The sequence below is a fragment of the Amaranthus tricolor genome, chromosome 14 (genome assembly GCF_026212465.1).
Source record: "Amaranthus tricolor cultivar Red isolate AtriRed21 chromosome 14, ASM2621246v1, whole genome shotgun sequence".
Classification (NCBI taxonomy): Eukaryota; Viridiplantae; Streptophyta; class Magnoliopsida; order Caryophyllales; family Amaranthaceae; genus Amaranthus; species Amaranthus tricolor.
Window position 1 is genome coordinate 3,754,834 of NC_080060.1, and position 13,088 is coordinate 3,767,921.

The 13,088-nt window shown below is 28.5% G+C and overlaps 1 protein-coding gene across 1 annotated transcript; it reads left to right on the forward strand.

Moving 5' to 3' along the window:
• Nucleotides 1-1,816: 1,816 nt before the first annotated feature.
• On the forward strand, nucleotides 1,817-6,216 carry LOC130799193 (putative F-box/kelch-repeat protein At4g22430). Its single transcript, XM_057662301.1, has 2 exons — nucleotides 1,817-2,945; nucleotides 5,865-6,216. Exons 1-2 carry the CDS (start codon nucleotides 1,817-1,819, stop codon nucleotides 6,116-6,118), a joined length of 1,383 nt encoding a protein of 460 aa, XP_057518284.1. The 3' UTR covers nucleotides 6,119-6,216.
• Nucleotides 6,217-13,088: the final 6,872 nt, after the last annotated feature.

Consider the following 13,088-nt stretch of genomic DNA (forward strand, 5'->3'; position numbering starts at 1 on the left):
AGGGTGTTGGTATTATTGAATCCCTCCGACAATCAATACCCGGAAAATTCAACTTACGCACTAAAAACCATTTTCCATATTCATAATTCAACCTCGACAAACTTTCTCACCATAATTTCTCTTAGGAAGCTCCAAATATTGAATATACCCACCACCACAGCGAGGGGTGATAGGAGTAGAAATTTACCACCATTGATTGTAAATTTTTGATTAATTTATGCATTGATAAAAGAAAAGTGGTTAGTGACTTTGTTTAACACTTGGAAGTATAATTGGGATATTGGGGTTAGAGATCGTTCGACGATGAACCATGATGGGGTTGGATTGCGGGAAATGTAGGATTTCTTGAAATATGGAGATGAGATGATTAAATTCCAGGTTCTTGATAAGGTTTTGAAACGGAAGATAGTTCTTGCGGGTAAATGGATAAGGATTTCTTGTACCATTTTATCGGGTAAACGGGTTCGGTAATGACATGAGATTGATTCTGTAACTTGATCTGACATTTTTGAATATTTACAGGGAAATACAAGATGCTTTTGATGAGATGAAGCTCGAAGAAGAATACAGAAAGAATTCTATCAATCGAAAAATCAATGAATTAATGAACTAATTAAAGAATTATATGTTATGTTGCAGAGCTCAGTTACGTATTCGCATATTTGAGAAGAGCAGAAGAAGAGAGATTGAGAAACTGACGGATGAATGTTTTAGGGTTGGGGATGAGTATTTTACTTTGGGCTGGGATAGAGCTTAGTTTCAGGGTTTTTATCTGGCTGGGCTAAAATTTTACGCATGTCTTACCATTTCGATTTTAATAATTTTTGTATGAAACATTCTCCCTGTAAAACGTATCCTATACTTAGGTTAAATAGCTTAATAATAGAAAATGTTAGCATAATGAATCTTTTGTATAGACTCATTCATGGTGAAATGATATCATATAAGAGGGGTTCTTCGGTTTTTCAAATTTTCAGTTTTGTTGGACCATAGACCGAGTCCAACTCAATCACCGAATTATAATTAAAATATAGTCCAAACCAAACTAAATTAAAATTACAAACATATATACAATGGTTGCATGGGTGCAAGTGCAACCACTCATAAATGAGCCAATTAGTTCATGGCCTAATTTTTTTACTACTTCTTTTTACCAAATTTAAGATTTAATTGATAAATTTCAAGACTTAAATAGCCAAATCTAGGATTTAAAAAGATCAATTCCAAAAATTAAGTCGATTTGGTTTTAATTCTTAAATTTGGTATTAAAATTTATTTTAAAAAAATTCTACTTTGAGAATTAAAAAACCTAATTCAAGGCTTAAAGACCAATTTCAATGTTATCTAAAAAGTATATAAATAAAAGAAAATTCTTGTTTGAGAAGGTCTCACTAAGAGACACGTCTTATATATGAGTTAAATAGTCTATCTAATACATACTATGAGAATGTAAGCATTATAGGCTCCTTAATTGAAGTATTCTTGCCGAGAGACGGGTCTCACAAGAATAGATCAAAAAAAAATTATTTGGGACTTTGTTGAGGTTAATGCTTAGAATTGACAATTTAAGTATTGAAATCGACAATTATATAAGAAGTAGTTTACCTCAATAAAGAATTGCCACTACTGTTCATTATATAATATATTAGTTTGTAAATTGTAAAATAACTGATTTAATTCTTCCCCTTCCTTAAATCATCCTTTCTCTCTCTATGATAAAACTTCCATGGCTTCCTTTGAATTTAAAGAACCAAAAACGCCAGCCGAAATTGCAGAATCAATCTCAGAACCTTCACAAACCCGTTTACCCAACAAAATGGTACGTGAAATCTTAATCCGTTTACCGGCAAAATCAATATTCCGTTTCAAAACCATCTCAAAAAACTGGAAATCGATCACCTCAATGACATCTTTCATTCATGACTACATTACTCTCAATCCAATCTCCTCATGGTTTATTGCGGAACGAACTGTACCCATAAAACTAATCCCGGCCGATTCATTACCATTTTCAACCGAATTAAACTTCCAAGAACCCCCAGATTTAAGTACCTTTTTGATTCATCAACGGCCTGATGGTGCTACCTATAGCCGTTACCCAAAACTGATAGCCTCTAGTAACGGCTTATTACTCGTTACCGGCATGCACAAACCATTAAAACTCAATTATTTGTTTGTAATTAATGCTATAACAGATGAGTTTCTCCGATTTCCAAAATCTCCCGATACTTTTATTGGTGGAATGGGTGTTGGATTTATTACCCAGATCAACGAAACTAATTTCGTTACAGAAAGGTTTGTGGTTGCTGAATATGACCCAAGACCCGGATCAGAATTCGCTTCTTTAACGTATTTTTCGTCGGAAAACGCAAAATGGGAGGTGAAATCTGTGCATTGTAGTCAGAAAATCATGTTAGTTGGAGATGGATTATACAGAGGAGCATTTGAATTTAAAGGGAATCTAATTTGGCATGATATAATTTCTGGGTTGATAATTTGGGATAATCCTTTTAGTAAAGAAGAGATTGCTAATTGCCGGTTTATAGGGTTTCCATTGCTGAATTTTGTGGAAGGTGAGCGGATGCTCGACTGTAATGGTTCTTGTATTCAGTATTTGGAGGTTTTGAAGAAAGAAACTAATGAATTGTGTTTATGGCATTTGCTTGATGAAGTGAATGGACAATGGATTATAATATGCCACACACAAATTTTTATGGATTTTTGGCCATCACCTATTTTTATCCACCCTTTTAAGGCTAATGTTTTGTTCTTCAACAATGAAGGCCGTATTTTTTGTATGGATGTATTCCTTACTGATGAAACGGTACATACTAGTTCTAATACGGTATCCGATGTTATGGGAGAGTATTCCATTTCTGTTGAGAGACCGTCTTTTATTCCGGTTAAGCTCTCCACTTGGCCTACCGTGTTTCCTCCGTACATGCGTAAGTCGATACTTTTTTCTGTTGGATTTTTTACATGTGTCAATGCACGGTTTGATTTCAATCTTTAAAAATTATCTTAAAACTATATAATTGATCTTTTATATTGTAAATATTGATTTTTTTTAAGATTCTAAGTGATTTCATTAAGGTTAAATAATATTTTAGAATTATAGATATTGATTATTTCAAAATTGTAAATGATCACTTTAAGGTAATACAGTAAATTTACATTCGATCAACCTAATAGAAATGATCGCACTATTAGTTCGTCTCATTTGAGAATTTGAGTAAAAATTATGAAATGTGATATTGATGATAAAAGTTTAATTTAGATTAATTATACAAAATCCACCTAATTATGTTTTAACCATTAAATTAAAAGCCTATTTCACAGCGAAGCCGTCTCATATAAGAATTTGTATAAAATTTTGGCAAATGATTATCAATTACTAGCATAAAACCCGTGTAATGCACGAATTTTTTAGGGTAAAAATCTATAAAAAAATTAGATTTTTTAAAATAATGGGGAAAGTATATATTAACCTCATAAGTTTCATTTTTTAATTTAGGAAAATTTACCCAGAATAATCCAACCTATTCACGATTTTCCTACAATAATCCCAACTATCGATTAACCATGAATAATCCCAACTATTGACTCACTTAACCTGTGCTGTTGTTGCTCTTGTTTTTACCGGTGCAACAAGTAATTTTCTGGCATTTAGTCAATAGTTGGGATTATTGTAGGAAAATCGTAAATAGGTTGGATTATTCTAGGTAAATTTTCCATTTTTTAAAATATTTATCTTTTTTTTATATTCAAAATGACTTGCTACAATAGGTAGCAGGTCACCCGGGTGTACCCAAGGCAAAGACCCTCCTAAGCTCGGATTATTCATGGTTAATCGATAGTTGTGATTATTGTAGGGAAATCGTAAATAGGTTGGATTATTCTGGGCAAATTTTCCTTTAATTTATAGTGTAATATATATATATATATATATATATATATATATATATATATATATATATATATATGTATATATATATATGTATGTATATATATATATATATGTATATATACATATATATACATTTATATACATATATACATATATATATATATATATATATATATATATATATATATATATATATATATAATTGATTGAATCCAAACCCAAGTACATCCCTTCCTCTTCAGAAAAAAGTGATAATATATGTTCATTGACATCATCAATAATCTCGTTTGTTGGTGTTAGTTTTGTCCTCTCTTTAATATATGAACTATCCTTTTTATTTCTTTTGCTATTAAAATAGAATCAATAAAGGTACGATGAACTTTGTATTACTCATACAAAAAATTATTTTGTTTAACATAATTACAATTGAAATGTATAGAAACAGTGTTGAAATTAATTTAAAGGATTCTATGCAAATAATATTGTGATTTATTTTATTTAGTATAATATATATAAAATTGTGATTTTCTTTAGTGATTTGTTTCATCTAGATAAATACAAATTTTATTTAAATGTAATTTTGTCTTGGCCAATAAATAATTGTTACCAAGTAAATATAAATTTCTCAAATTCAAGATTATTTAGTATATAAATTAGAAAAACAATCTTTGTAAATTTGTCTCGGTTAATAAACAACTCTTATCCAATAAATGCAATTTTGCTTCGGCCTTATTTAGGAAGAACAAATATTGCAACTATCTATTAAAACTGAAAATTAATTATACTACAAAATTAAAATTTTGTTTAAGATAATCAAAGCTTTTGTGTTTTGAATAGTACAAAATTAAAGCCTTCATGCAAATTATATTGTGGTTTATTTTATTTATAATTATTTTGAAGATTGCATGCAAATTATTTTGTGATTTGTTATGTTATTTAGTATATTATAAAATGATTTTTATTAGTGCAAGTGTTTATCAATTATCAATTAATTTATGCATATTTGTCTCATCTAGTAAATATCAATCAACAAAACAATCTAGACCAATTTGTCTCAATTAGTAAAAAAAAGAAAAATACAAATGGCAATAAAACTTTGAAAGTGTAAGTTTTTTTATTGCAAAAATCATAGTCAAACATCCTTCAATCAGTGTGAAATTATATTAGACAATAAATTACAAACAATGCAAAATCTTTACTAATAAACATTCAGCCAATAAAAAAGTTATACATGACAACATTATGTTAAACTGTCATTTGTTAATTTACATCAAAATTATTAGTTCGTATGATTGGGCATGGACCTTTTTGGTGGGCTTATTTTACATGTTAAAAATATTGACATTTTTAGTTGGCTTAATTAACTTAGAATACTATGTACCATGCTTTTTTTTTTTTGGCTTTTTGACTACCAATACTAAACCAAACTACCAAACATCATTGTAACTTAAGATTAATTGATGAATAATGTCGAATTAAAAATGATAACTTAACACTAAAATAAAGGGAATATTAATTCAGCTATTCTTGTGAGGGGCCGTCTATCAAAGAGACGACTTCAAAATAAGAAGTCTACATTCTTATTTTCTCTTTAGTTTGTATTAAATGGGCTATTTAGCCCATTTCTCTATTGCACCCTAACAAGTAACAACCAGATTGGTTGTTTGTTACCGAATAGTGATAATGAGAATATTTTATTATGTAAATTTTCATGAGTTTGAACAATTTTATTCCTATGTTGTTGAAACATTGATCATAAAAAGTTCATTTGTTCACAATTTCCTATATTATACCTAATACAATATTTTTCTATATAAACACGTCTATTAAACATGTCAAGAAATTATAATAACTTTTTTATTCTTATTCACATCATTTAATACAGGCTACAATGAAGTGTAACGACATTTATTGTTGATCATATAGAAGTAATAATTAATTAATCCTCTTTATGCAGGTGCTACTTTTCTGAAGAGATATGGTTATGAAGCTGTGTTGGAACGTAAATTTGAAAAAGCTAAAGAATACTTTACGCATTGCCTTGATAAGATGTCAGCATATCTCAGTCCCCAGCAAATATTTGAAGTATATCACGGCCGAGCAGTTGCAAGAAAAGGCCTTGATGATCTTGCAGGTTTTCTTGAAGATGCAGAAGAAGCTTTGAAATTAAATCCAGATTATTACGAAATGGTTTTAAAAGATAATTTGTAGTATTTTGGGAGGATAAGAAATGCCAATTACACTCTTCAAAAATGTCACCAAATTTGCTGTTATCCCCTAGTATGATTATTTTTGTTTTAGAAATAGGTCAGGATCTTTTTTTTTTTAATAAAATGAAAAAAAATCAAATTTAAATTCATTAATACTTGTGAAAGACGGTCTTTTTGAGAGACCATCTCTAATTGAATTGATCCATTTTATATATTTTAAAATATTATAAGTAGACATTAAGAATGATATAAAAGCATTAAAAATAATATAAATAGGCATTAAAAATACGATAAGTACATATTCATCTTTAATAGACTGGACTTGAAATAAGTCTTCTAAATAGACAATCTGTTAAGAAACTAGCTGATTTAATTTTTACTACTAGTTATAATGATGGATATACGTTGAGAACGCTTTAAGTAGTTTTAACAAGGAACTCCGCTGTCTATTGTACACTTCTAGGGTTTAAGAAATTTTTGTAAGATCTCTTTAGGTAAGTGCGTGGGACTGGGGATAGGCATCAAATTGATTTCATCGGGTAAAAATAAAACTATCCCAAGGACTAATAGAAAAATTAATCAATAAACTACTTTTATAAGAGATTATTTCTTAAAAAGACGAATTTAAAATACAAAGTACGTATTTTTATTTTCTCTTTAATTTATATTAGTTGAATTATTTAGCCTATATATTTAATGCGTCTCTTGGAGAGACTATCTCTTACAATAATTTGTGAAAATTAATTGATCAAATAAGTTTTATTTATTTCTAATAATTATAATGTCTCATACTCATCCATTGGCGAATGGGAAAAATACCCGAAAAATACCCAACTCTACTTTAGTATTTTTGTACTTCCTTGAGCCAGGGGACTTCTTTGGCCGCGCTCTCTTTTATGGGTATAAGTTGTTGTCGTCTTTCCCTCCCTAGACCCTAGCCTTAGTTTTTATTAAGAGCGGGATATACTGGATAGGATAATAATAACGATGATGATTCAATTCATATGCATGTATAATTTGTAAATAATACTTCCTTCAGATTTTAGTAGTTGTTACAATTTCTATAGTAATTATTGTTCAACAACTGATCTTATATATCAGTCTTCCATTAGAATACGAAACTTTAAAAATTATCAAGTCACAAATTTTGAAACATTTGAAAAATTTTTAAATTTAAAACAAGAGAATTTAAAAAAAAAAATATATCAGAATGGGACCCATTTTGGATTTAAAATATCATCAAATGTAAAATATTTACATATGATAAAATAATTTTTTCCTCTTTACTGTTCAAGAATTTTTTCACAAATACTGTAAATAGGCATTAAAAATGAGATAAGTAAACAATTAAGATATTGAGAGTAGACATTAAAGATACGATAAGTAAGCATTAAAAATAAGGATAATTTTTCGTTTATAATACAACCTATTTGTAATTGTAATCCGCTGAAAATAAATCCACCTATGATTTATTTTTGAATAAACCCATATAAGGGGGTTTCTTACTGAGAATAATACAACCTATTTGCAATCAACTAAGAATGAACCCTTAATTACATGTTTGGTTACTTATTAAACATTAGGTGAGTTTAATTTAATGAGTTGGACTTAATACTGATTTTTTTATGTAGTCTTCCCTCTCTTTTCTCTTTTCTCTTTTCTTTTATTTTGTCACAAAATCCTTCTTTTGGTTCTTTGTTCATTAGACAATTAGAAGCAGGCAACCACATCCTTTTCTTTTTTCAAGTTCGAACAAAAACAAGACTTCAAGAAAATCATCTTCCTCCTCTCGCCACTATTCTCTGAAAACGGCCATTTGTACTGAAATTCTTCAACATATAAGCACTTTTCTTCCTCCCTCTGTTCTGATTTTTCGTGCACCCGAAGGCCACCAACTGTTCTCGATAATTACTCCTCAAAATCAGCCGGCATCCTTACAAAAATTTGCCACGTAAAATAATCAAATTGTTTAATTATCATATTTAATAAACCAAATATCATACAATTAACTAAATATTATATTCATCCTAACAAAGATTTGAAAATAATTAAGTAGTATTAGGTGCCATTTCTAGAGTGGTTAGTAGGTGAAGTTTATTTTCATCCTAAAAAGATGATTGTCCTTTATTAGTATGTATATATAATTAACAGTAAAGATTCTTTAATTGGTAGTCTCTTTGGTTAACTCTTAGATATTAAATGGTTTATTTAGTTAGGAGCTATAAAAAAATACTCCCTCCGTTCTTTTTTAATCTTCCACATTACTATAACGAATAGTTTTAAAAGTTCTTCCATTTTAGAATACTTTTTATTTTTAGAATGTTTTTATCCCACTTTTACCCCTTAAAAACCTCCATTTTCTTTTAATGTACCCCTTTTCTTTTATTTATAATTATTTTCTCTCTGATACTTTCAATACAATCATTACTTCACACTACTATTTAATTAAAATAATACCCACTACAAAGTCATACTTCCAATACAATCATTAATTCACACTACTATTTAATTAAAATAATACCCACTACAAAGTCATACTTCTAATACAATCATTACTTCACACTACTATTTAATTAAAATAATATCCACTAAACCCCAAATATTCTATTTTTCTTAATATGTGTGAAAAATTCAAAATGAAAAATCAAAAAATAACGGAGGGAGTAATAAAAAGCCATGGACTTGTTGATTTAGAAATCCAACATGCTAACTTTTCTTGAGCTGAACTAAGCAAGGGTTTTAAAACATCAAAATTTAAAATTCGATTTGAACCTTAGTGAATAATAAAAATCTCATATTTATTTAATATTACCTTTATATTATTTATACACTAATATTTTAATTTATTTTTACTTAAAATTATAAGGATTTATAAAATAAATTTAACACAGGTTTATAAATTTACGAGACAGTCATGTAGATGTAGTCATACATTATTAATAGCTTAACAAAGTGCAAGAGTAAATTATTGGTTATGAAATACTTGGCTCACGTTGTTTCAAGATTAAAACAAACACTGTTCATAAGATTTTGATCTAATAATACCAATTTACATGTCAAGATCAACTTTTGCTTTTACACACCAATAACTAAACAAGCTTCTACGGGAGGCCATTTAATACACGCGGCCATCTCTTATCGATTATCATCAATTATTATCACGGAACTTAAATTAATTTAATATTTTGATTATGCTTTTATTTTTGCACTAATAATAATCAACTTACTTGCTCAAATCGTTCAATGGTAGTATTAGTCATGACTAGAGGTGATCAATGGATTAATTAAGGATCGGATCAGACTTAAGTACGTAAATATGAAAAAGATGGAATAAGAGCCCTTTAAATTTCTATAGGTTATAAATGGGCTGGGCTTTGCAAGCTCACCAAAAATTATTTTAATCTCCATTTATTAATTTATAACAATTAAATTATCATTTATAATTGAAAAAATATTAATAATTTATATGGATATTATCATTTATAATATTTAAATTATCCATTAATTATACTATCTACAAAGATCTGTTTTCGACCTTTATAAAGTCCAATAAGAAGTTCTTGGGTCTTACTCCTACTCCTTTTCTCTTGTTTGAATAATACATGATTTATTAAAAAAGAGTCATACGACATCTACATCGGAATTAAAAATTAGCAAGTATATAACAATTTTAACCAAATATAATTCAAAATTAACAAAACCACGATCATTGTATATGATATCTGACAATTCAGAATTTTCTTTTTCACATTGCTGTTTGATACAGTCTTCCACTAGGGGGTCTTTTGATCTGTTATAATCTTGAGATAGAATTGAATTTGATGTAGTTGATGGTAATTGTAATTTAGGTTTCTATTGCATTATCGTATTAATCTTTATCAATAAATCAACTAGAGACCAAAATTCGCAATCCCAAATTCTCACGAGAAGAGAGATCAAAACCCAATATTTGGGTAGAATAAACGCAATAAATAAGTAGGACAACTTTTTTATAGAGAGAGGACAAATATTTATTCTGAACATATTTTAAAAGCTTAAAGCGGAAAAATTAGAAGCTTATCATCAATTACAAAATTGATAACGACCCTAAACCAATTATCAGGGTTTCTTTGGGGAGAAAAGAAAAAAAAGAGGGATGCTCTTACTCCTAATTCCTAAATCATAAAAGATTAAAAGTATCTTTTAATTTCCCTGAAAAAAATATCTTTTAATTAAGTGCTCCTGTGTACATCACTTTTGAAATTTGGAGTTTCTACTCCATTAAATTAAAATAAAATAATATACATTGACAGTCCTTCATTAGCAAGCTAATGACATTAACTTAACTTTTTTTAATCTCATAATTCAGCCACGTCACGTACCCTTTTAATACCGAAAGAGAAAAGATTAAGGTGACTTTTTGTCAGCATTAAGGATTTATCAATTATCAGTACTCTCTTAAAAATCTTATTTTTCCTTTTGATATATTTATATGAAATATTTTCTTTTCCCAATTGTTTATGTCTTTATCAGATTCAACTACTATATTATTATCATTAAATTTTCAATTATCTATTTCCTTTTCCAAAGTGGTCTCTTTCCTATTTTTCTTAAAACAAATAGGATATTGGAATATATATATATATATATATATATAAATATATATATATATATATATATATATATATATATATATATATTAAATTTATTGGGGAAAGTTATAGATATAGAATATCACAAATTTTTGTATGAGACGGCGTTACTGTGATATATGTCTTATACTTAGATTAAATAACGGTGACAGTCTCATACTAAATGGGTTTATGAGCTTATTTTTCAAATGTATAATTACTCTCTTCATTTACATTTGTTCTTTTTGTTCACTTCTTGTGTAGATTTCAATGCAAATTAAACTTAAAAGTCAATTAATTATTTTAATTGTGAGTTTTTAATAATTTAAAAAAAATTATATTTAGAAAATATATATTGAGACGAATCTATAAAACTTTCACATTAATATACTTTTTTTATATGTATCGCTAAAAAATTATAGTCAAAATTTATACTAAAATTTGTAAATTTGTAAATTTTATTTTAGATGGACATAAATACAGAGAGGGCATTGGAGAAACACGTGTCCCAATGGAGTGTCACTTTTGGCACTAACTTATTGCTTGGTCTTGATTTAGAGCACTTGGCTTTGTTTGGACACGTGTTCATTGATAAACGAATACATCCAAGAAGTTTGGATCTCTATGGTTGTTTTTTCTCCTTTTTAAAAATATATAAATACAAGCATAATAATTAATTTTTTTATAAGAAAATTAAAAGACAGAAAAATAAGAAAAAGGAAAGAAAAAGTTAGGAGCCTTTTTACTGTTGGACACAGAATTAGGTTGGCAGCTTAGGTGGCAAAATTATTTCTTTATTAATAAAGGTTATTACTTGATTTTCCTTAAAAGTCAAATAGTGGAAGCAAAAGGCTATACGTAGTTTAAGATATGTATTACTATTCCACAAATTCTTCTGTGAAATGCTCATTATATTTGGACTAAACAATCTATATAATATAATTATTAGCATATAAATTTCTTGTTTTGAAGTCGTCTTATCGGGAAACGATCTCTCACAAAAATATCTCTTACTATTCACTTCTAAAAAAATAATTTTAATAAAATTTGTTAATGTATAAAGTAAATAATTTATACTCTATAATGTAGAAAATTTCTAAGATTAATTTAATATAGTATTATAATATGCTATATTAATTCAATAACATTGTTTGATAAATGATTATTTGATCAATTTGTTGGTTTATTTTCAACGTTTAGCTTGTTAGCTAGTTAAAAGGTAACAAACACATATAATGTCAGTGCATAATCAGTAAAATACAAGGTGGATACAACTTATAAGCCAATGAGATACCATATTGTACCAATACCATATGACATTGATCAGATGAAAGTCTCCAATATTTTTTAAAGTGTGTACATTATCTTTAATTCATCAATGTGGAAAATTATATCCTAATACCACCCCTTACAGGCGAATCGTCACATTGATGTTAGATATAATAATAATTGTTAATTAGCTTTTCTTTTATCCTAGTATATATACTCTTCCCCCTTTCCCTTTATCATGTAATTTTTGTATTTTTTCTGAATATAATTCAAAATAAGGTTTCTGTTTCTCCTTCTTCCTCTTCTTCTTGCTTCCATCTCTGATATTTCTGATTCTTCTTCAAATCAAAATCAACATGGTATCAGAGCACTAGATCCGTTCTCTCAGACCTGATTCTCATACATGCATCATCCCTAATCTTTCTTCTGTTTCTTCTTTTGTTTCGATCTGATTTTGTTTTCACAATGATGAATCAAGATTCTCCCTCTCAAGTTTCTGGTTCGAGTACTCTTGATCATTCAGATCATCTATTCCTTCATCCTGCAGATCATCCTGGATTATTGTTAGTTTCAAAACCTTTTGATGGTTCGAATTTCGGTTCCTGGAAGAAATCAATGTCCATTGCATTGTCGGCAAAGAACAAACTGATTTTCATCAATTCGAATACTCAGCCTAATATAACTGATTTCAAATATGGTCAATGGAAAAGGTGCAATGATATGGTTACATCATGGATTTTGAATGTCTTATCTCAAGAAATAGCTGAAAGCGTTCTTTACTCAGATTCGGCCTACGATATCTGGAAAGAACTTGAAGATCGATATGGTCAAGCAAATGGTGCCAAACTCTTTCAATTGGAAAAGGAAATTAGATTATCAGGCCAAGGTACGAATGATATTGCTGGTTATTTTACAAAAATGAAGAAAAATTGGGATGAATTGAATGTCTTGTCTTCTTTGCCTATTTGTTCTTGCGGTTCTGCACAAGCCATACAAAAGTTCAACGAAGATCAACGCCTTATCCAATTTCTTATGGGACTCAATAGTGATTACAATCACATTAGGGGCAATATTCTAATGATGAAACCTTTG